Here is a 25307-nt window from a genome sequence, read left to right on the forward strand (position 1 = left end):
GGTCGGTGACCAGATCTATGATATTCATATTGACATTATGCTTTAAGAGTAGACATTTAGTGGCATGTATGCCTTTGGTGTGTTCGATAGAGGTGTAAAGACTCACTACGTCAAGTGTGACGAGTAGTGTGTCTGGTGGAAGGGGTCCCATGTCACGTACTAGACTGATAAAAGCCGAGGTATCAAGTAGAAAGGAAGTGGTTTCTTTGATATGTGGAGTAAGAATCTTTTCCACAAATATAGATAGAGGTGAGAGGATTGAGTCACTTGACGCCACTATCGGCCGTCCTGGTGGGTCAATTAAACTTTTGTGAATCTTTGGTAAAACGTATATAACCGGTGTAATAGGATGAGATTTAGTTAGATAATTGTTGGTGTACATGTCAATGGTTCTGTTACTGAGGTGTTTTTCCAGGACTGTCTTAATCCTATTTGCAATTTTGTAGACTGGATTGGTGGTTAATGGAATGTATACATTAGTGTCAGCCAATTGACGTTGGATCTCTTTAATGTAGGAGGATCGATCCATAATGACTATTGCACCACCCTTATCGGCTGGTTTAATTGTCAGAGTGTCATCTTTGATTAGCTGTTCAAGGGCTATTTTGTCACTATTAGTAAGATTGGATGAACAAGTGAATTCACCTTTTTCTACCGTGTGTCTAAATTTATCAATATCCTTTTGGATTAAGCCTATAGTAGTTTCTACGGCAGGTGAATTTTTAGGTGGATTGAATGCACTTTTGATGGTTAAGCCCATATCCTTACATGTAATTAAACCAGTACGAGTGGGTGTGGTGTCTGATTGTGGAACATTAGAAAAATGGACTTTCAACCTAAGCAAACGATAAAATCTTTGCATGTCAAGATCCAACTGAAACAGATCAAAACCATAAGATGGACAAAATGAAAGTCCACGTTGTAATAGCTCTAATTGAGCTGGACTTAGTATTTTAGACGAGATATTGACAACCAGGGATTCAGTGCCTACCTGGGATCTAGTAGACATGGATGAAGAGGTCATAGATGACGAAGTCGATGCGGTGTTGCCTCTCCCGCGTTGTCTCGTCCCCCTCTGATAACGACTGGAGGGTTGATTTCTGTATGACCTGTCACTGGCTGCACTAGAATCCGACGATTCAGGTGACGTATGTCTCTGGCGATAATTCGGTCTTATGGAGGGGTAGCCTTCCTTCCATCTGTATACTCTGTTACACCGGTAGTCCTCCTGGTCACGCAGGAACTTTTTCCTTTTCTGTGCTTGGACTTCCTTCTTATACTGGGCCAGGGTACTGTCTAATTTTTCTTTTAGACTGGAAAAATCGCCAGAGGTACATGAATTGCGAAGCTGTAGTTCTGCTCCCTCAACTTGTTTCTGAAGGATTGTAATATTCTTCTGTAGAAATGTTACTGTAAGGGTCATCAAATCAAAAGAACATTTATTGAGAATTAACTCAAATTGGTTGCTGTACTCTTTGTCTTCCTTGAATAGAACCCCCATTCGCAGGCCTCTAGGGATTCTCAAGGTCTTAATATACTCAGCCAATGTAACACAATGAAGTTCAAGGCTGATAAGTCTTTTGGAGTCCCGCTCGAGGTCCCTGGTTTTGATTTCAATGGGGGCGGATTCAAGAAAATCTCTGTTATAAGTGACTCCTGCCACAATGCCTGCCGTCTCCTCCTGGTTGTAGGAGAACACGAGATGATCCATGGCCTCCGGGGATATGTGCTGTAAAGGGTACTTACAGTATGACTAGGGATACAGTTGCTGTCCCCGTCTGGGTGAAGTTAGGGTCCCAACCCTTGATGTAGTAGATAAGGATGAACTTCACACTTGGGTATGCGTTAACCAATCACCATTTTATTCAGTAAAGAATGAGTGAACGTTTTCGGTCTTCATAAGACCTTCCTCAGACTCTACGAAAATGCAAAACAATACAGTGTAAGATACAAAATTGTGAATAAAAATTAAAAGTGAAAAAACAAAAGAAAATTGTAATCACACGCAGGTGATTTGGTATGTACATAATTTACACAGTAGAAAGGCCAAGTATTGTTTGGAGGTGGATGCGACTTGATAACAGCTGGTTGAACCCATGTATAAAAATTACAGTACCAATATTAAGGAGAATAGCCATATAGATGAAAAATAGCAATGTGTCAAATACATATAGTAAACAGAAATGACCCCAGTATTGCATTGAGACACAGGAATTTATAATCACCTTAGGTATATAGGATGAAGGCTTTAGTAATAACTGGACGTGGCTTTGCCACCAGCAGGTCTAGAATAACATGAAAATGATTAGTATAGAATCATGCTAAAATATAAAATAGGAAGCCAATGCTCGTTGTTCAGGGGTACTTACCTCCAGTCAGTCCTGACCAGGCCCGCAAGGAAGATACTATAAAAGTATGGTAGGTAGGAGAAGCGTGGCTGCCCTGTACAATGCTGTGTTCAGCTGTGGTAATGGCGCGTAGTGCCGCCAAACCTCCGTGTATAAAAAGGAGAGGAGGGAGGTGTCGCATCACACCGATTGGTGCGGTATGCGCAGGCGCAGTAGTGCCTGTCCGGACTATGTCCGCCATACGCACAGGCGCCGTGGCGTCTGTACGTAAAAAAGTAAAGTGCGCATGCGCGCGACTGTAATGAAAACTGCGTCCATCTGTTTAGATGTAAAGGCAGTGACACATAGAGAACGTGTAGTAGTGCGCATGTGTAAGAATGCGCTGAGACCAAGGATTTTTACTGTGAACTGCTGGAAGCCGTGTGATAAACCCAACAGATCGTGATGGTAACATATAATATAATAACAGAACGTCAGGAGGTGGGGACAATACTACTGATAACAGAATGGACTCCAACTAGACCTTTATAAAAAGGAAACAGACAGGAACGGTCTCTTACATTATTCGAGTTGCCACCCCAGCTCCACTAAAAAGTCATTGCCTAAGTCTCAATCTTGCAGGGTCAAACGGATCGTTCAGGACCCAAAAACGAGAGAACTAAGGCTGAGAGAAATGGAGGAAAGGTTTAAGGCTAGGGGCTACCCGGATAAGATCTTGAAAAATGCATTCACACAATCGTCTGACCGAACAATATCCAGTGGTCCCAAAAATACAGGTGAGGGGAGGATCACGTTTGTCCATACCTTTCACCCTTTTTCTTATAAGGTGCACAGCATCATTAGAAAACACTGGTCCCTCCTGACACGAGCCTATCCACAGATCAAAGAGTTCTCACAAGGCTTTAGACCATGCTATAGACGCCCTCGGAATCTGAGGGATAGACTTGTTAGAGCTGATCTGGGCTCTAGCATTAAGGTGCCTCGCCAGACATTTTTAAGCAGCCCCAGAACCGGCACTTTCCCATGCTTGAGCTGCCAACAGTGTTCCAATGTCATCAAGGGCAATAAGATTTATCATCCACAAACTGGTCAGGCATTTACTACAAAACACTACTTCACTTGTAACTCCAGCTATGTTGTCTATCTAATCAAATGTCCGTGCGGTCTCGCATACGTTGGGGAGACCACCCAACATGTGCGAGACCGCATCAAACAACACAAATCCAATATTAGATGCAATAACCTACTACTTCCCATTCCATCACATTTTCATACTTTAGGACACAGTGTTTCACAACTTAAGTTCCAGGTCCTCGAACAGGTTGACTTACCACGAAGAGGTGGAAACAGGACTCTCTTACTCAAAAAGAGAGAAGCTTTCTGGATCCACAAGCTCCAGACCATGGAGCCGAAGGGTCTAAACAGAGAGTACGAAATCCAGGCCTTCATTTAAACTGCCCCCACATTGTTATTGTTTCTTGTTATTCAATACAGGGATTCCAATGTACTTATCTTATTATATTTAATTTTTAGGCTCGATAGGACTACCTCCGGCTGACCGATCAGCTCCCGCACTAGCAATATCCTTTGAGATTGGTAATTAGTTTTGTCCCATTATTGGTTATTATTTTTATTTATTTTTTCTTTTTCTTTTATTTCTTTTTTACCTTTTTCAAAAATAATTCTTCATAATTTTTTTCAAAAAAATTTTTTCTAAATTTTTTTTCAAAATATATTTTCTATTTTTTATTTTTATTTTCTCATTTTATGATTTTCAATTTTTCTTTTTTCTTTTTCTTTTTTCTTTTTTATTTTTATCTTCTTATTTCCAATTTTTATTTTTATTTTTTATTTTCCATTTTTTATTTGAGCTGTGCCCTATGTTATTCACTACTCACTCTTTATACCAGCTCCACTTGTATTCTCATCTGGCCACATTTTCATCTCACCCTGTTTTTTTTCATTTTGACTTTCTCTTTTTCATGTTCACTTTCCCTTCTGTTCTTTCTGTCTATATTCTTTTATTCTGGTTATAGAACTATATAGGCTTCTTATAGCATACTTATGTATATACATTCACCATTCTGTTATCAGTAGTATTGTCCCCACCTCCTGACGTTCTGTTATTATATTATATGTTACCATCACGATCTGTTGGGTTTATCACACGGCTTCCAGCAGTTCACAGTAAAAATCCTTGGTCTCAGCGCATTCTTACACATGCGCACTACTACACGTTCTCTATGTGTCACTGCCTTTACATCTAAACAGATGGACGCAGTTTTCATTACAGTCGCGCGCATGCGCACTTTACTTTTTTACGTACAGACGCCACGGCGCCTGTGCGTATGGCGGACATAGTCCGTACAGGCACTACTGCGCCTGCGCATACCGCACCAATCGGTGCGATGCGACACCTCCCTCCTCTCCTTTTTATACACGGAGGTTTGGCGGCACTACGCGCCATTACCACAGCTGAACACAGCATTGTACAGGGCAGCCACGCTTCTCCTACCTACCATACTTTTATAGTATCTTCCTTGCGGGCCTGGTCAGGACTGACTGGAGGTAAGTACCCCTGGACAACGAGCATTGGCTTCCTATTTTATATTTTAGCATGATTCTATACTAATCATTATCATGTTATTCTAGACCTGCTGGTGGCAAAGCCACGTCCAGTTATTACTAAAGCCTTCATCCTATATACCTAAGGTGATTATAAATTCCTGTGTCTCAATGCAATACTGGGGTCATTTCTGTTTACTATATGTATTTGACACATTGCTATTTTTCATCTATATGGCTATTCTCCTTAATATTGGTACTGTAATTTTTATACCTGGGTTCAACCAGCTGTTATCAAGTCGCATCCACCTCCAAACAATACTTGGCCTTTCTACTGTGTAAATTATGTACATACCAAATCACCTGCGTGTGATTACAATTTTCTTTTGTTTTGTTTTTTCACTTTTAATTTTTATTCACAATTTTGTATCTTACACTGTATTGTTTTGCATTTTCGTAGAGTCTGAGGAAGGTCTTATGAAGACCGAAAACGTTCACTCATTCTTTACTGAATAAAATGGTGATTGGTTAACGCATACCCAAGTGTGAAGTTCATCCTTATCTACTACATCAAGGGTTGGGACCCTAACTTCACCCAGACGGGGACAGCACCTGTATCCCTAGTAATGGTGTGGGGTGACATTTCTTTGTAGGGCAGCACAGCCCTCCATGTGCTCATCAGAGGTACCCTGACTGCTATTAGGTACCGAGATGAGATCCTCAGACCCCTTGTAAGATCATATGCTGGTGTGGTTGGCTCTGTGTTCCTCCTAATGCAGGACAATGCCAGACCTCATGTGGCTGGAGTGTGTCAGCAGTTCCTGCAAGATGAAGGCATTGAAGCTATGGACTGGCCCGCCCGTTCCCCAGATCTGAATCTGATTGAACACATCTGGGACATCATGTCTCGCTCCATCCACGAACGTCACGTTGCACCACAGACTGTCCGGGAGTTGGCAGATGCTTTACAGAGTTTACATTAGGAATTGGGAATTATACCAATCCATTCAACAGAGAGTTCTTAATTTTCTTGTCTTACATGAATGCAGTTAAAAAATGCATTTGGAAAAGCACAGGTGTTTTTGGAAAATTACTGTTTTAATAAAGCATACATTTTTAGAGCAGCATCTTTACACAATGAAAAATATATAATGCAAACGTTGTCACTGTGTGCAATTGCTGCTTTGGGCTAGTCAGTCATTAAGTAAAACTGCAAGTGTTTTATCAACAGTCTTTTCAAAAGGTCAGAAAGCTATAAACAAAACACCCAATAGAAAATCAGTCTTTGGGAAGGTTCACACGCTAGAAGTGGAAGAGAAATTAGACCCAGGCGTCTGTCTCCAATTCATTCTCCATTTCCATCTCTCTGGCTTTCCACTGTGGCTTTCAGTCACTTATTAAGTTTAGACTGCCGTGACACTAGCGTTGTGTGACTGTTCAGGGATTCCGTCTCAGATGCTGCTTAAAATATACGGAATGCAAGCAGGACTTTTCTCTCTGCCGATTTTGGGGTGGAAATCTGGCAGACCCCATTATAATGTATGGGGTCCGTGAGTTTCTGCTAATAACCACTTTTTAAGGGAAGACAGTATTAAAAAAAGGGGCAATTACATCTTCTTTTTGCATAAATGGCATAGACGTAACTTATTAAGGTTATCTAATTTCTCAAAGGTGCACAACAATTAACAAGGAGGTGTGTCTACATCATAAATAGATACCATAGTACCAGATCTAGTTAGACTACATGTAGTAGGTTATTTCCACTTGCGTCCCCTCACTTCTCCTTGATTTCCTTCCTTTTCAATCCTCTCCATTTGGGGCTCTGAGGGTTTCCGTCCCTACTACCTTTGAGAGGTTGTGCCCTCTACTAAGGCTGGTCTTACACGACCGTAGTTTAAGACCACAAATGGTCCGCAATTGAGGGTTTTCAATTGCGGACACATTATATTCAATGCGGCCTCTTACACCACCGGATATTTTATCCGTGGTGTGCTGGGCCGCAACCGAGGTCCGCACGTTATAGAACATGTCCGTAATGGCTGTAATTCACGGCACTGCACGGACTCACCCATAGAATTCTATGGGCGAGTGCAGCAGTTTACGGGCATCTGCGGAGTCTATGTTGATGATCAGCAACTAGTGTTGCTGATCAGCAACTTGCGGACCGTAAAAGCATTACGGTCGTGTAAGACCAGCCTAAGGTTCTGAGATCAGACATCTATCGATTATTATCCTCTCCAGATGGGTGGACCTCTCTGACTCACAAATATATGACTCGTTGGTCGTCTGATTTGGGTAGGCAGATTTCTCAGGCTCAGTGGCAGATCATCTGGTCTCGGGTCATTCCGTGTCAAGTGAACCAATGATTTTTCCCTCTATATTTTTAATTCTTTTGAGATTTTGTTATTTGGTAATAGTGTGTCAGAGAATGCAAAATGTGAAGAAAAAAAAATTCTAGAAATTTTTTTGGATTTTTAATTGATTTTCAAAGTTCAGAAAAAGTGCGAATTTCTGTGTTGCCTGCCTTTACATTTCTCCTCATAACTTAGGCTAGAAAAAAGATAGAGAAACAAAATAAACGCCATTCTACTCAGAACTATACAGGCTTTCACCAAATATGTCACAAGAGTATCTTTGTTAATATTTTACCCATGTGAACGCAAACGCAAAATTTTAAAACGCATTTCCGAAAAAAACGTTTTATTTAAAAAATTTTAAAAAATGCACATGGGCCTGCTATGCTCCGAGCCACATCTGTACCAAAATTCAAGTAGGGATCGCGATGGGATAATATTTTAAAATATAACTAGTACAGTGTCATTCTGAAAATCTTGAATTCAGATCTGTTCAGCCTGTGGTCTAAAAGTGTGGGGTCTATATGCGAGATATGTACAGAGAATGAGCCACCTCACAAAATTTTAATGTTACCTAGAGTCAGACTAGCAGTATACAGGTCCTGTAATATGACACTAGAGTGGGACCATCTCTCTCAGAGGTGTGTTTCTGGTAGGACACTTATTGTAGTTCACCTCAGATAACCACAAGAAGGGAGCTTCCAATCTTCATGTTTGATGCATGTCCCTTATTATTAAAGGTAGAGTAGAGTAATTAATACAGAAGTCATGTTGTTATGTTCTCATATTGCATTGCTCAGTATATGTTGATGCAGTCACTGATGTAAGGAATGACTGAGGACTTGATGCTAATGTACAATTTCTAGGTAGTACGGAAGGACACTTATTGTAGTGCACCTCAGATAACAAGGAGAAGGGAGGTCCTAATCTCCATCTTTGATGCATGTGCCTTATTATTACAGATGAATGTTAATAAAGAATATAACCCCCCCCCAACCACACCAGTGTCAACTCATTAGGTGTGCAACATATAATTACCAAATAATCCATGATTTTTAGATATCACTGTATTATTTTATTATGTTGATGATAAAAGGCCAGTAGTTTAAAAATGTCCTATTAATTGTTTGATTAGTTCATATTTTATAGAATGAGGATTTATCTACTGGACTATTTTTCTTAATAAATTACATGTTTAGTGATATAATAAAAAACAATTGTTACATGTAGAAATAGGTGTTATAAATATTGGTTCTTGTACTCTTGTTAACATATAATTAGGATGAGACTATTTAGAAAATCGCACTTGAGGATATGAGCAGCTCTTTTCTTTCGGTTTGTTCAATGCATTCAGGTTGAAAATGCTGGACAAGTTGTGTTCTGATAAGATGTATTTGTTCTGGCACTTACAGTATTTGTTTTTTTATGTTTTTTTATTGTTGCATATAAATGTTGAATTCAGCAAGTTGTAATTTGAAAAGGAAGAAGCTCACAAAAACATAAAATCAGATGATTCAAGGCTTAAAAAAAAAAAATTGATCCCAATTTGGTCCCAAGTTGAAAACCTGTACAAATATAACCAAGAACACAAGTAACACAAATGCATTTTTTCACAATTTTAAAACATACGTTTTTTTCACAATTGCGCATCAAAATTTTGAATTTGATTTCTCCAAAACAAAATATAAAGAAACATCGTCTTGTGACATATCAAATGAAAGCCTGTATCGCTCTGAGAAAAATGATGCCTCTTCCACCTATTTATCTTAATTCTAGCCCAAGATATGTTAAAAAATGTAAAGCCATACCAGGCCAAAATTCACACTTTCAAAACTTTAGAAGTCTATAAAAAATTAACTGATGAAGAAAAAAATTCGAAACTTTTTATTTGTAATTAACTTAAAGTTGTACTTCATAAAAAATAAAAATAAAAAAAATCCAAAGACGTCAGGTAAAAAAAATATTCCTATTTGGATCACTTGATATGGAATGACCCTCGATCGTGCTATTTTGTCCACCTGCATAACTTACTGTGATACCCAGTATAAAATTCTTCTGTACATTGGTACAATACCCTCCATCACACGTTAAACCCCAATATTCCCTCTAATTGCTGCAGGTGCCTTTTGGGTCCAGGTACTCTTTCATATTTTTTGGGACTGCCCTCTGACCCGTCCTATTTGGTTGGAGGTGAAGTCCATGATGGAGGTAATCTTCCCTCACGCTGTCCCCCTGGACCCTCTGGTTTATCTCCTTAACTTACCTCCCAGGCCCCTGGGTAAACACCCTTCCTTGCGGTTTTTACATATATGTACTGCAGCTAAGTCCCTTATAGCTGGTCACTGGAAAAGTACCCAACAGCCCTCGGCCCCCTTTCTGCTTGCTCGTATCAAAGATGTTAAGTGCCTGGAGTTTCTTACTGCCACTCTGAATAATACAGTGGAGAAATTTCGGACCATCTGGGCACCTTGGGAGGAATACTGTTCTATACATGGTCTCTGATCCCTCCCATCCCCCCTCCCTTTTTTCCTTGTCTCCTGTCTCTAGTCCTGTGTCTCCCTGTCTCTCTCCATTGTTTCTGTCAATTATTTTTGACCTTTTGCCCTACTGTAGAAGTGGTTTAATTGCATTATTGCTTGTTTCGACTGTTTTTTTTGTTGTTCTAGTGGTTGATTCTATTATATGATTCTTTGTTCTCTTTTTTGAAAAAATGTAATAAAATCACAGTTGAAAAAAAAAAAATTAAAAATAGATACCATAGTGTCGCTAAGGCCCCATGTAGCGGGCCACAGCAAAAAAAAAAATCCCTGTGGAAAAAAAAAAACGCAGGGACAACGCATTTTGGTTTTTCTTACAGTACTTTTCACAGAAAGTCTGCAAAGGTTTTATATGTGGGAGGAAACAAGATCACCCAAATTAAATCCACACAGATAAGGGAAGAACATACAAACCTCATGCAAATGTTAAATTCAAACCCAGGATCTCCTTGGAGATCCTTTTCAAGATGTATTCATGACTTTTTCTTTAAAAAAAAAAAAAAAAAGGGGGGGGGGGGAATACACTCCAGAATATGGACAGCATAAAAAGCCCATCAGGTCGGACTGCATAAAAAGGGGAGATTGCCCCTTCTTTGCTTAAAAAAAACAAAGTGCACATATTTTATAATGGGGCATCTAAACTAGCACAAATATCCACCAATAAGTAAATTACCCAAAACAGAACAAATGGAGGAAAGACTTTAAAAAAGAAACAGGTTTACACAAAATTACAAATTTTTATTTAAAATATTAAAATTACACAGACAGAAAAAAAAATAATCACCAGAATAAATATAGGCAAGCATATAAACCTTCATATAAACACACACTTACACACACACTTAAATAGAAGGCCATAAAAGCATAATGTCAAAGTCATTTTTCCCACATGATGTCGTCTTTCTTTAGAGTTGTCTGAATCTTTTGCACATTTTTTAACAGTTGGAAGGCAGGCTTGCTGTTAGTAGTTGGAACACTTTTTGACAGAGTTTCTTCCTTTTTTCTTGGTGTAGCTGGAATTTCTTTTCTTCTTTGGGTAGTTGATACATCTTCTTTGCAAGATTCTCCAGCAACAGCTCGTCTGGCATTAGAAGAGAGTTTCTTCATTGACCGAGCTGCTTTCTTAAGTCTTATCACCTGAAAGAATAAATGTATATTATTAAAGAAAAACTACAAGTACAACATTAGTTACAGGCATTTCTTAGGGAGTCTGTCAGTAGTAAATTGGTTATAAACCTAATCACTAGACCTTGCAAAGATGATTTTACAATTTCAAAGTATGTCTTTGTTATTGAGCTTTGGGGCCCCATTTTAATGTAGCCGGGGCCACACGTGATGTAACGTTTTACAGTCTCTGCAAAAAAATTAAAAAATATGCGCAGCAGACATACTGCAATTTTCAAACAACATCGCCGCTTTGGAAATTGCATCAAGTCAATTATACCTATGGAAATACCAGTGGTTTCCCTATATGTATAATAGAAGCAGAAAGTCCGCAGAGGTTTCTGTGAAAAGCGCTGCGGGAAAAAAAGCAATACGTTGCTGCCACGGTTTTTCCTACTGTTTTTTTTTTTTTTGCTGTGGACCGCTATGTGGGGCCTTAACCTTATAGCTTTGTTTATGTAAAACTGATGCAAAAATGCTTTGATCTAGGAATCTAGAACTGAGACCAAAGTTCAGTTAAGCTAAAGCATGCTCCCCAAAGTATTTTTGTCCTTGTTTGCATATGAATAAAACAGCAATTTTCGTGAAAATGGGACTCCAAAACTGAATAACAGAGACTATTTGGAAACTAGAGAATGCATTTTATGTAAATCCTCAAATCTAAAGCACCATGGAATTAAACAGGTTTTCCAGGCAAAATATTTTTATTTTTTAGAAAGGTCTGTTAGTGCTAGATAGATTAATAAGTACACCCATATACCTTTAGCAGTTATTGGAGTGATTTCTGGGTGTCTCTGGTTGATGCTGCTTTCTCTGTGTTTGTTTACATGCTGTGTAGCTGCTGCACTAACTCCCTCTCACTCAGCCCCCTTCCTCCTCACTCCGTTACAAAACCCTCTGTCTCACTAAGTCTAGCCCCTCCCACTCTCACTTACCAGCAATCCCGCTCTTTACTAGCCCCTCCCACACTCACTAATGTCCATCCCTATAACATCTCCCTAGCTAACCTACTCCACCCACTGCTAGAAGACAGGAAGACAGGAAGGAGCCGTCCCCGGACACAGGAAGGCTTGGTAAGTATTGATGGGGATAGGGAGAAGAGTGATGGTGATGTTCCCTTTCGGAAGTGGTGAAACGGAACGTCACCACTCAAGGGCTTAGGAGAGTGTGGGCGTGTACTGGGAGGGGAGATGTGAGTGATGCACTCACGTCTTCCCGCCCACACTCTCCTAAGCCACAAGCCCCGCCTTCTTCCTAGGTCTGTAACACTAACCTGGGAGGCGGGGGTAGCGAGGCTAGAAGAGGAGCGAGAACAGCGGGGACCGGACCAGCGAGCTGTGCAGGTAAGTGTTAGCTACTAGAGATGTTAGCTAGTCTCCCATTAGAATGAATGGACGCAGCCGGCGCGCAGGGGGTTAAGCGGCCGGACGCCGGCACAGGCTGTGTGCCAACTGCATCCATTCATTCCTATGGGACCTAGATAACATTGTTAGCTTTTCCCACAATGCTTGGCCAGTAGCAAAACATTGTGGGAAATAACCTCCAACCTCGATCCCACCTAAAAAGATCGGGATTGGAATTCCAATCGTGATATTTACTCAATCACCGATCGGAATCTGATCTTTTCCAATCCGGATCGCTCAACCCTAATAGCAAGTAATTCCAGAGAGAAATTGTTCTCCTTATTATTACCTATAACCCTTAATGACCCTACAAGAACATAGTAAAGCTAGATAGGACTGACACAGTAGTGATAAGAACTGGGAGCAAAAACTTGCGTGTACAGAAGATTCCCTATTATGGTGACAGCTTATATAATAACCAACAAACTCTCCAGAATGTCATTCCTCACATTTGCCTGATGTCTTTTCAGTTTGAGTATTTGATCACTTTTAGTTTCCATTTGCTTGACCAGACAATCCATTTCACGCTCTAAATCATCACGTAAATCATCATCCTTTGTGTCATTTATCTGTTTCAGCAGCTCCTGATGGTCACTGCAAAGAGAAAGAGTCAAGAAAAACAGGATTCATCTTCCCACTACAAGACTTTACACTTCAGTTTTAAGACATAATCTAGGAAGTCATCATAGATGGCAATTAGAACAATTGACCAAAAACATTTACATTTCTGACACAGAAATGAGTAATAAGACATAGGAAAACATCAAAAAAAATGTGGAAGCTATTAATGAATGTTGTGACTCCGTGTGACCGGTGAGACTCAATCACAGGCCTCCGCAGTCCCCGATATAAGTCAGAAGACACGGAACAGAAGGAGTCGTGCCAGAGCCCAGAAGAGGTAAGTAACACTGTATTTTATGTTTGATCACCTCCCCGGGGTCTCCACTAATTATACTCAAGGGCCTGAAGAGACCCCAGAGTATAATAGCAGTTTGGGTTCAGACGTGTTCGGTCTGAATGAAACTACAGGTGTAATCTTGTAAATGTTGTAATAACGGAACCAAAATAACTGATATGAACAAAATCACATACGTTGGCTTGGTTGACGCGGGGTTTCTGTTATTTTATGATTAATTGCCAAGCCCTACATAATATCATCACAAACATGGCCTGAATTAGACCAGAATAAGATAGGCCTTCATCCTTCACACTCACCAGGATCTGTCAGTTTTCATTTTTTAGGTTTTAATCTGCCACTAGCAGGTCGGGCACCTTACTACATGAGAAGGTACAACGGGGCAGTTGCCTGTCCCAACGAATTAGTACTTTTATTTTCAGAGTAACCTTGGACATATGATAGCTGAGTTGGTTGCTATAATTTACAATTTATAACCACACAAGACCAGGTATTCTATCTAGTACTCAAAATAACGTAAGATTTACATACACAGTCAAAGGGAGTCTACCACCACCATAAAATTTTGGTGCACTATCTGTGGGTTCTGCAGATGAGGACCTGTCAGTCTTTACCTTAGTGGACATTAATGGGTGGGGACGACAGGAAAAAAAAGATAGGTGCTTTAGCAGTTGCAACTACTGAACAGCTCACCTGCATTCAGATTAATAGCGGATTTTCTCAGGAACAAAATTGCACTTTGACACAAAAGGTATGTTACCTATACAACTAGCTGTCCCTTTAGAAGAAAATGTTATGGTTGTTGACTCCCTATAAAGGAAAGAACTGGATTCCAACAGACCCGACTTTAGAATTAATTTATGTATGGCTCAATGTAAAGTGGTAAAGAAAATCTGTGCATAAGTATGCTCAATTAAAGTAGCGTCATATAGGGCTATTGGAAGTATTTCTGGTGAAATGCTCATTCATGCCTGGCTCTGGAATGGGTTTTAAATGGCGAGTAAACTGATGCCAGACACCACTGGTGGCAGCTTGCCCAATCCTTCTCTGCCATGGCATCACTTGCCAGTGGACAGTTTGGAAAAAATTGAACAGTTTATCAGACACTAATTTAACCCCATATTCATATGACAGCGTTTCATCCGTGCATGAACCGATTTTACCAACCTAAACATTATGCCGGGAAACAGTTTCCTAGCGTTATAGTTATCTACGCTGCTAGGGTTCCTGCCTCCCAGCGACATACTGTCCTGTACTAGTTACAGTATCATGGATAACACTTTGTTGTGTGAATCTAGACTAAGGATTAGAGACACCTTAATAACCTCCTGGATAAAATTAAATATCAATGGACAAGGGCTGATAAAGGATTAGCCACGACTAACAACAATTAAACAGCTTCTTGGCTTTTTGTATTTTTTTCCCCCTCAAAAAATAACAATGTGCACTTACAAACTCATTTGTTCTAGCTCGCCTTGAAGATCCAGGAGTAAATCAGTCAGACTGTCACCAATAGATAGTGCACCATAGGCTACTAAGGTTCTGTTGGCTCCTAGACTCCTAGGGCATGGCTTGGGTCCTGCAGATCTTGAGCGTTGCTGGGAGACTGCTGGGCTTTGACTTCTATGCTTTATCATGTGAAGAACACTCTGAACATTTGCACTTAGAGAATGACTAGTACTAGTAGACTTTATAGAAAAAATAAAACATAATAAAATTATATATACTGTATATTTATTTATAGCTCACACACTGTAGATACTGTATATTGTTTAAAGGGATTAAAACCTCTTTAGAAAGGCTATTCGTCTCTTACCTTTAGATGTGATCTCCGCCGCGCTGTTCCTTAGAAATACCGGTTTTTACCAGTATGCAAATTAGTTCTCTCACAGTGCAACAGCAAGAGCGGCCTCCCAAAAATGGCCGCCGGCCGGCATGCGCAGTCGGCTCTGCTAGTGTCTCACTGGCAGAGCCAATTGCGCAGGCGTCGGAGGTGACGCAGGAGGAAGACGACAGAGAAGAGGAGGATCCAGCCGAAGATAGACGCGTCGCTGGAGCCTGTTCTCGAGCACCAGTGGGGATGCCCCCATCGCATTTTCAGCGCCTGGGCCCGCCCCATCGCTGCTAGAGAACTAATTTACATACCGGTAAAAACCCGTATTTCTAAGGAACGGCGCAGCGGAGATCACATCTAAAGGTAAGAGACGAATAGCCTTTATAAAGGCTATTCCAACGTCTTATCCACAAAAAAAAAGAGGTTTTAATGGTAGAATCCCTTTAATAAAAAAAAGCAGAAGATGAACTTAAAAAATAGAAAACCACTCACCTTTCCGACTACAAACGGTAGATCTCCTACCTTCACAGAAACCTTCTGTTCAAAAGCACTACTTTTAGTTGCAGCAGGTTTCTTCTACACAGAATAAGAATTGTATATGTAACAGTGGATTTATTCAGTATTATAACCTCTCGCCTCTCCTTACATGTCTGCTTTAGTAAATACTTGCACTACCCATAATATAAAAATTCAGGAACATATGGACTTCATTCTGCATTGGGCCATGCCTTTGACTTCTAGAAAAGTATGAATAAGATGACAGCAGAGTGGTACAAGTTTCTGCATGTCTCTACACCATCTAACCCTTTCCATTGATTGCTCATAAGTTCCAGGAGGAATAACAGGAATAGATAAACATACAGTCCCTGACAAAAGTTCTGTCGCTTATCCATGTTGTGGAATCAAAAGCTTATAACCTGACTTTAAATTCATCTATTGGTTTAAGAAATGACTCATATGAAAGCTGAAACCCTCCCAAATGTGTTTTTTATTAAGAAAATAAATTGGTTTCAATGCCAAAATATTGATCATTTAATGAACACAGAAAGGTCAGATTTTGGCAAGACAGGGCGGAGCCTGACCGCTGAACAAGATAGCCGCTTAGTGTTAGGGCTCCCGTCTACTCGCCTGGAAAACCAGCATATTTAGCTCTTACCTTGGCCAAAAATGGTGAAACCGCTTAAGGAGAAGGTAGGGGACAGACTGGAGACCCCGAAATCCAAGTAGGGAACAGGTGACCTTGATAAATTCCTCCGCAAGAAGGCCTTGTCGTCCCCGGCACGCCTTCACACGACATTATGAAGTCTGAAGACTACCAACAAAATTTGCAGTATAATGTAGGGCCCAGTGTGAGAAAGCTGGGTCTCCCTCAGGAACATTAGGTCACTCTTGATTTCCTTTTTATGGAATGGTAAAAAAAACCTAGATTAGCTTTCGATAGATTAACTCTTCCAAAAGAGTTTGGAGGCTTTGGCATGCCGGATATAGCAACTTATTATAAGGCAGTATTACTTAAAAGATGGCTTCGTTTACACTCTGTTGGACAGAAGGCTCTGGATGTTTCATTGGAACTAAACTCTCTTGGCTCTCGCCTCCAGGCAGGTATGTGGGGCATGGCTTCAATTATAGACACCCCCTTTAAAGTTTCTACTGCCCTTATGAAGGTTTTTCGGGAAACCCATGACTCCTATCCTTTGATAGGATCCCCGACCCTCCCGTTTACCTGGAGATCTTGTCCCATTTCTTCTCCGACCAGGTGTGGGGGAGACGTCGGAGGCATGGAGACTGGTCAAACACTTAAGATTAAAAGACATTATTGCTTGGGATCATGTCCCTTCTCAAGTTCTAGAACAAACCTCTAACTTTCTACACTCTCCTGGAGAATTTCCACATCAAGCTCAAAAGCAGATATCCCAATGTTACTTCTCCACCTTGGTTTGAGGCTCTCTTACTTAGAGAAAACTCACCCAGAGGTCTCATTTCTTTATTATATACATATCTATTAACTTCCAAAAAGTGGTAACACCAGCGTACATTTCTAGATGGGAGATCGACCTGGGACGCACCTTCTCTGAACCAGAAATCGCACACATCCACAACACACAACAAATCGCATGGTTTCTCCCCATGTGTAAGAGTTCAAGAAAATTCCTTTAAAATAGTGACAAGATGGTATCACGCTCCAGCTGATCTACACAGAATGGGTTTGTGTACTAATGACATATGCTGGAGATGTGAAGCTCCCGGAGGCACATTAGGACATATGTTTTGGTACTGTAGTAAAGTTAAGCAATTTTGTTCTCAAGTGGAGGCCATCCTACGTAAGGTGGGCCGCCCCCTCACCAATATTACATTGTCACCTCGTATCTGTATTGCTGGGTCTACTGGAGAATTTCTGGGTCCCTTCCGCAATTTGGTCACATTATTAGTTCAAGCAGCCAAAATATTAATACCTCTACATTGGCTGGAAAAGGAACCCTACAATAGAGGAATGGGTATGTAAGGTAGATGATCTGGCTAGATTAGAGGAGTTATATAGGTGGGAACTCCGCAAACATCAGGTTTATATTGACCTTTGGCAACCTTGGTTTGCTTTCAGGAGACAATTTACTCCCTGACTACTGTTTTGCACATCTATTTGATACTTTCACGTGGATTCCTTTTATAATGCCTTTACACAATGCTACACCTCTGGACCTCCCCCCCCCCCTTTTTTCCATCCCCCTACCCTTTATTTTTATGATTTTACTCCATCCCTGTTTCAGAAATTGCTCCCTAATATGTTATGTTATTGATAAATTATATTCCTGACCATTAGGACACAGATGTTTTACTTTGCAATATATTTTTCATGTAAATTATCTCTGCAGCACCCTGAAGGTGCTTTTCTTATGTTGATGTATGTTTCCTTGTTTTTGCGTGTTTCAATAAAAAGAGAATTTGAAAGAAAGATTTTGGCAAGACAAAAGTTTTGTCGTCTTGTCATGTGATGCCCCCAATCCTAGTGTACAGTCTCGCCGATGCTCACTAATTAATCGGTTAATTAGTGGGTGTGTATAAGAAGAACTCCAGTAGCCCAAACCTTCACTTGAACTGTAATTTCACCTCTGATATGCCAAAAATCAACCCTGCAACCAAAGCCTTGATTATCAAGAAGCTGAAGACCAGATCCACTGCAGAGGTGGCTGGCACCTTTAATGTGTCTTAGCGCCAAGTACAAAGAATAAAAAAAAAAAAAAAGATTTGAACAGACTAGAAATGTTTTTGTCAAGCCCAGGTCCAGCAAACCCCGCAAGACAACTGCTCAGGAGTAGAGATGAGTGAACACTATTCGAAACCGCCGTTTTGATTAGCACGCTCCCATAGAAATGAATGGACGTAGCCGGCACGTGGGGGGTTAAGCGGCCGGCTGCCAGCAAAGTCTGCATGCTGGCCGCTTCCATTCATTTCTATGGGAGCATGCTATTCGAAAAGTCTGTTTCGAATAGTGTTCGCTCATCTCTACTCAGGAGGAACGTTTGTTGGTTAGAAAATCAACCCCTCTTTCACTGCAGCAGAGCTCCAACAGGCCTGGTCACCTCAAGTCCCTGTGTCAAGTACAACAGTTTGTAGGATTCTGCCTCGAAATGTCCTCCATGGTCGAATTAGTGCCCAGAAGCCATCACTAAACAAAAGGCAATTAAAGGCCCACAGCCTACTAAATGGATGGACGCTGGAAAAATGGCAGAAGGTGGATTTCTCAGATGAATCTTCAGTTGAATTACATCACAGCCGTCGCAAATACTGCAGGAGACCTACTAGAGCCCGTATGGATCCAAGATTCCACCACTAAACTTAACTGTTTTCTGGGTGTAAAATCATGGTCTTGAGTTACATTCAGAAGGCAATATCAATAGCCTAAAATATCAACAAGTATTAGCTTCCTCTTACATTCCCAATCATAAAAGGGGTCAAATTTTGCCGCAGGATGGTGCTCCATCTCATACATCCATCTCTACATTAAAGTTCCTCAAGGCAAAGAAGATGAAAGTGCTCCAGGACTGGCCAGCCCAGTCACCAGACATGAACATCATTGAGCGTGTTTGGGGTAGGATGAAAGAGGAAGCTTGGCAGACAACTCTAGGAGGCATGTAAGACTGCATTCTTTGCTATTACTGATGACTTCATCAATAAATTGTATGAATCATTGCTGAAAAGCATGGATGCCGTCCTTAAAGTTCATGTAAGTCACACAAAATATTAAATATGGCTCTAATAGCACCACAACTTCATTCAATGTTAGGAAGCATATCTTTGTATTTGAACTGAATTATTGGTTTGATTTTCACATTACTTTATGTGGGCGACAAAACTTTTGTCTTGCCAAAATCTGACCTTTCTGTGTTCATTAAATGATCAATATTTCTCAGTCATTGATCAGTCATTTCTAAAACCAATGGATGAATTTAAAGTCAGTTTATAAGCTCTTGATTCCACAATATGGATAAGCGACAAAACTTTTGTCAGGGACTGTAGTTCTAACACTTTTATTTAATTTGAACACAATCTTTACATCAGAGATGTTGGGCATGCTTTCAGGTTCTCTCTAAAGATATAAAGTTTAAAGGGTGTCTATCATTGGAATTTAACATACCTTGTCTTTTCTGATCGTTGCAGCCAATTTCAAGAACAACTCGTTATCGTCTTATGTAAATCAGCCTTCGGGGAGTACAAGGGGTATTCCCCCTGTGCTCTGAACACCCCCGCGTCATCATCCTGGACCTGCATCGCATGCCCAGCTGCCCTTGCATGCTGTTCATTACTTCTCCTTCCAAGATGGGGTCCAGAGCATGCGCTGTACGCTCAGGCCCGAAGCTGAAGTGGCTGAGTGTGCAGCGCATGTGCGAGATTTCATTCATACCAACGGGTCAAGGAAGAAAATAAGAGAAGGAGTGAACAGCAAGCAGTGCTGCCAGAAGACTGATTTGCATTAGAAGATAACGAGTTTTTCTTGAAATTGGCTGCAATGATCAGAAAACAAAATGTATGTCTACAATAGGCTTTCTAAAGGCTACGTGAAGATAAGCTTAATTAAAATGTAAAATACTAATGATAGATGCCCTATAACGCAAAGGGAGTCTGTCAGCAGTAAATTGGTTCTAAACCTAATCACAGTACCATGTAGAAGTGATTCTACAGTTTCTAAATAACTGTTTGTTGTTCCGATTTGGAGCCTCATTTTTCAGAAAATTTCCAGCATCATATATTGAATTTTTTTTGTAGGACAAAAGTCTGCCATTTGTGTTAGCACCCAGTCATTCACCATTAATTTTTCATGTTCTCTTCTAAATACCATTTTATAGTTTACACTCAGGATTAGCACCAGCCAAGTAATTCTAGACCTAAACTATAAAATGGTGTTCATAGATGAACATAAGATAACATAATGGACGTGATCTTAGTATGCAAGTCTATGCCATCCTTCTTGGAGAATCAGCTAAGCAGGATTCAAACTGAGGGCTACTCACTAGTGCATTGATTTTCTTAGGCCCTCAATGGTTTTTATTACTCTCAATAATAAGTGCTGAGCACCATAGGAAGACTCCAATAACAAATCTGCAGGTAAATGTAGAATCATAAAGTGGCCACTGAATTCCATAGGCAACCATATAAAGACACCTCAGGCAGCACCTTCAAAAGATTGGGCATGATGAGAATTCTTACCTGTGACGGCATCTTTTTCTTTACATTCTTTTGGGAAGCATCTTCAGCAGATGCTGGTAGAAGCATTGTATTTACTTCAGGGCAAGTTTCCAGCTGTAAAATAAAAAGGAAGTTCTTGCTATTAATAAATACATAAATAAATTAAATAAATAAATAATGTAAAACAATTCCCGCAGTCCATTCTGGACATGTATTTTTCCCCCCTTTCAAAGCAGTTTGCAACTCCTGCAACATCTGCTCACCCGAGGAGTCCTCTGACTTCCTCCTCTGTGTAATTTATGACTCTGGGTCTCTTCAGCTCTATCATGCCCTTCAGGCTCAGTATTCTAGCTAAGCATTTGTACCCTGTTGCAATCCAGTGTCATAATGCAGATACTCCTTAAGACACTCTCCATAAATGGACTACTGCTCTGTATGGACTTTCACCTTAAGATTGTGCAAAAGTGGTTGGTTAATTTCTCTCTACAGATGTTAGTGGCAAATAATTTACTTATCCAATACAAATTCTATCATAGATTATACAAAATTTATTATTAATCTTTAAGATAATTTGTATTTCTAACAATGAGTTATTATGCCTTTGTTGTATATTTAATTTTTTGTTTGTGTAGTGGCCCCATAAGAATTGTCCAATTTTGCACTGGTGTATTTTGTATATCATTTGTGTGTGTCCATTAGCGTCATGTGATCATGTGTATCTCATTTCGAATATCAGTGAAAAACCTGCGATCGGTTGTTATAGAGACCTGGAGTAAAGCTGTGTGTATGTGACCTTGTGTAAAAGAGTCAATCACAGCGCCCTACCCCTTTAAGGCTGACAAAGTAGCGATTAAAAATGGCTGGGTTGCTATGGAAACCTGTAGTAAAACTCTAATATGTGGTACTCTGTTAAGAGCCATGTATCTAATCTTCCAGCGTGTGGTACTGTGTGCTGATGTGCATATTTATTCCTCTGGCATGTGGTACTGTGTGTTGACTTGTGTATCTAATCCTCCAGCATGTGGTACTGTGTGCAGTCGCGTGTATCTAATCCTCCGGCATATGGTGCTGTGTGCTGACATGCGTATCTAATCCTCTGGCGTGTGGTACTGTGTGCAGACGCGTGTATCTAACCCTCCTCATGTGGTATTTTGTGCAGTAGTGTGCATCTAACCCTCCGCCGTGTGGTATTGTGTGCAGTGGCGCGTATCTAATCCTCCATTGTTTGGGATTGTGTAAAGATGTGCGTATCTAATCCTCTGGCATGTGGAACTGTGTGCAGACGCGCGTATCTAATCCTCCGGCGTGTGGAACTGTGTGCAGATGCACGTATTTAATCCTGCGGCATGTGGAACTGTGTGAAGACGCACGTATCTAATCCTACGACATGTGGTACTGTGTGCAGATGTGCGTATCTAATCCTCTAGTGTGTGTGGAACTGTGTTCAGATGCGCATACCCAATCCTCTGGCATGTGGTACTGTGTGCAGACGCATGTATCCAATCCCCCGGCATGTGGTACTGTGTGCAGACTCGCGTATCTAATATTACGTCATGTGGAACTGTATGCAGATGTGCGTATCCAATCCTCTGGCATGTGGTACTGCGTGCAGATACGCGTATCTAATCCTCCCCCGTGTGGTACTGTGTGTAGACTCACGTATCTAACCCTTTGCCAATGGTACTATGTGAAGACATGCATATCTAATCCTTCGGCGTGTTGAACTGTGTGCAGATGTGCGTATCTAATCCTCCCCCGTGTGATACTTTGTGCAGACACACGTATATAATCCTTCAGTGTATGGAACTGTGTGCAGACACGCATATCAAATCCTCGGTCGTGTGGTATTGTGTGCAGACGCATGTATCTAATCCTTCCCTGTGTGGTATTGTGTGAAGAGGCACGTATCTAATCCTACGGCATGTGGTACTGTGTGCAGATGCATGCATTTAATCCTATGGCGTGTACAACTGTGTGCAGACATGCGTATCTAATACTACGGCATGTGGTACTGTGTGAAGACATGCGTATCTATTCCTAGGGAGTTTTGAACTGTGTGCAAATGCGCGTATCTAATTTTAAAGCATGTGGTACTGTGTGCAGACGTGTGTATCTAATCCTATGGTGTGTACAACTGTGTGCAGACGCGCGTATCTAATCCTACGGCATGTGGTACTGTGTGAAGACATGCGTATCTAATCCTACGGCGGTTTGAACTGTGTGCAGATGTGCGTATCTGATCCTCCCCTGTGTGGTATTGTGTGAAGAGGTGCGTATCTAATCCTCCCCCGTGTGGTACTTTGTGCAGACACACGTATCTAAAACTTCAGCGTGTGGAACTGTGTGTAGACGCGTGTATCTAATCCTACGGCATGTGGTACTGTGTGCAGACGCGTATATCTAATCTTCTGGCATGTAGAGCTGTGTGCAGACGCATGTATCTAATCCTCCCCTGTGTGGTATTGTGTGAAGAGGCGCGTATCTAATCCTACGGTGTGTGGAACTGTGTGCAGACGCGTGTATCTAATCCTATGGCGTGTGCAACTGTGTGCAGACACGCGTATCTAATCCTCTGGCGTGTGGAGCTGTGTACAGACGCGCCTATCTAATCCTCTGGTGTGTAGAACTGTGTGCAGATGCGCGTATCCAATCCTCTGGCATGTGGTACTGTGTGCAGATGCATGTATCCAATCCCCCGGCGTGTGGTACTGTGTGCAGATGTGTGTATCTAATCCTTCGGCATGTGGAACTGTGTGCAGACGCACATATCTAATCCTTCAGTGTGTGGAACTGTGTGCAGCCCTGTGTATCTAATCCTCTGGCGTGTGATACTGTGTGCTGATCTGTGTATCTAATCCTCTGATGCGTGTATCTCAGTTTGGACATCAGTGCTGGATTGTGCATGTGGAGTGACTGTGTGTATTGCAGTTGGAATATGAGTGAAAGGCTTGCAGGTTTTTAGTGGCTAAGGGGGGGGGGGGGGGGGCGGTGGGCGGGCATTGTGTTGGGAATGCTGTATCTCAGCAAAGGTACTCCCGAGCAAGTTGGAGTCTCATCTTAAACCTTCCCGGATACCGGAGGTATCTCTGTACCAAATTTGGTGAAGATCGGTCCAGTCGTTTGGTCGCGCATAAAGAACAGACAGACAGACAAGAATTCATTTTTATAAGATAAGAGAGAAGATAATACAGGATTAAACCCAAAATCACTTAAAACTTGGATGTTATGTTTATTTACCATATTTTGATAACCTGGTCCGGCCCAGGTTTCACCAAAGTTGGTAAGATCCTAGCAGAGCCAAAACATGTTCATGAACTCTTAATACATTACGTATTTAGCGATACTAGTCCAGATGAGAGACATGATCTCATCTTTAGGTATGAACTAAACATTGTGCACAACTTGGACATAAAATCACGCTAATGCTGAAATACATCGCAGCCTTGGTACAATTTCGAACTACACACAGATTTAAGGGAACACTTGACTGTTGCACAACATTTGTCATCCACCTTTTACCTTTAAAGAGGACCGTTCACGTCCTCGAGCACATGCAATATAATACACCACTAGAAAGTGGACAGTGTACTGAAGTCAGCGCACTATCAGCTTTTCCGTTCTGTGCCCCCACTAAAGAGCTATCCGTGTCGTTACTGTAGCTCTTCAGTGTCAGAAGGGCGTTTCTGACAGTCTGTCAGGAACACCCTCCTTACGGTAGAGTCTACTGCGCTGTACTGTGAGAGAGGGCGTTCCTTACTGCCAAGTGGTGAGGATCGCCTCCCCAGTACTCGTCTATGGACAAGCACTATCAGGAGTAGGAGAGGCGTTCCTTACTGCTCAGCGTCATCACTGGCTGGTAAGGAACGCCCCCTCTCACACTACAGCGCAACAGACACTACTGTGAGGAGGGGCGTTCCTGACAGTACGGCACTGATAGCTCTTCAGCGGGGGCACAGTCGTCTTAGGATTTGCAACCAGAATTACTTGACTGACGTTGCCACATGTCTCCAGCCTAGGGACACTGACAAAAGTATGAATTTTTTTTTCTTAGCTTTTACTGTTAGAATGACGAGAACCCTACTAAAAAGCAGTTATTGTTTGACAGTGAAAACTAACCTGAAATACTTTCTCTTGCATCAATTTTCGATGTTGTTCCTCTGTATGTAATTTTTCCTCTAGCTCATGGATTTTGCTCTGCAGGGATAAAACGGTTTTCTGCATCAAACTCTACATAGAGCAACACAAATAATCAGTTAAAGTAGACAGAAAAGAAAAGGAAAATACTTTTTAAAGAGTAACTGCATGAGTCATTGAATCGTCGCTGTTTGGTGGACTAGCCCATTTTAGTTACTGCTCCAAGAAGGGCCGTAGCAATAGCAGTTACTCCCATTACAGATTTTGCTCTGGGGCCCAAGAGTTTCATGTTATGTCTTTGGTGCAGTGGTTTGCTGGATCCTTACTGACCACACAAAATCAACCAGTGTGACTGAACATTCATTTTTGA

General features: G+C 41.1%; 1 protein-coding gene across 1 annotated transcript in view; it reads right to left on the reverse strand.

Moving 5' to 3' along the window:
• Positions 1 to 10588: 10588 nt before the first annotated feature.
• Positions 10589 to 25307, reverse strand: part of CEP57L1 (centrosomal protein 57 like 1) — a 35561-nt gene continuing 20842 nt past the window's right edge. The window contains exons 6-11 of the mRNA XM_075268153.1: positions 24920 to 24997; positions 20825 to 20917; positions 15614 to 15697; positions 14740 to 14975; positions 12821 to 12965; positions 10589 to 10941 (exon numbers count right to left, since the gene is read on the reverse strand). Coding sequence (XP_075124254.1) covers positions 10681 to 10941; positions 12821 to 12965; positions 14740 to 14975; positions 15614 to 15697; positions 20825 to 20917; positions 24920 to 24997 — 897 coding nt within the window. The 3' untranslated portion in view covers positions 10589 to 10680. The remainder of the gene's footprint in view (positions 10942 to 12820; positions 12966 to 14739; positions 14976 to 15613; positions 15698 to 20824; positions 20918 to 24919; positions 24998 to 25307) is intronic.

Source organism: Leptodactylus fuscus, chromosome 3, assembly GCF_031893055.1.
Source record: "Leptodactylus fuscus isolate aLepFus1 chromosome 3, aLepFus1.hap2, whole genome shotgun sequence".
NCBI classification, from domain to species: domain Eukaryota; kingdom Metazoa; phylum Chordata; class Amphibia; order Anura; family Leptodactylidae; genus Leptodactylus; species Leptodactylus fuscus.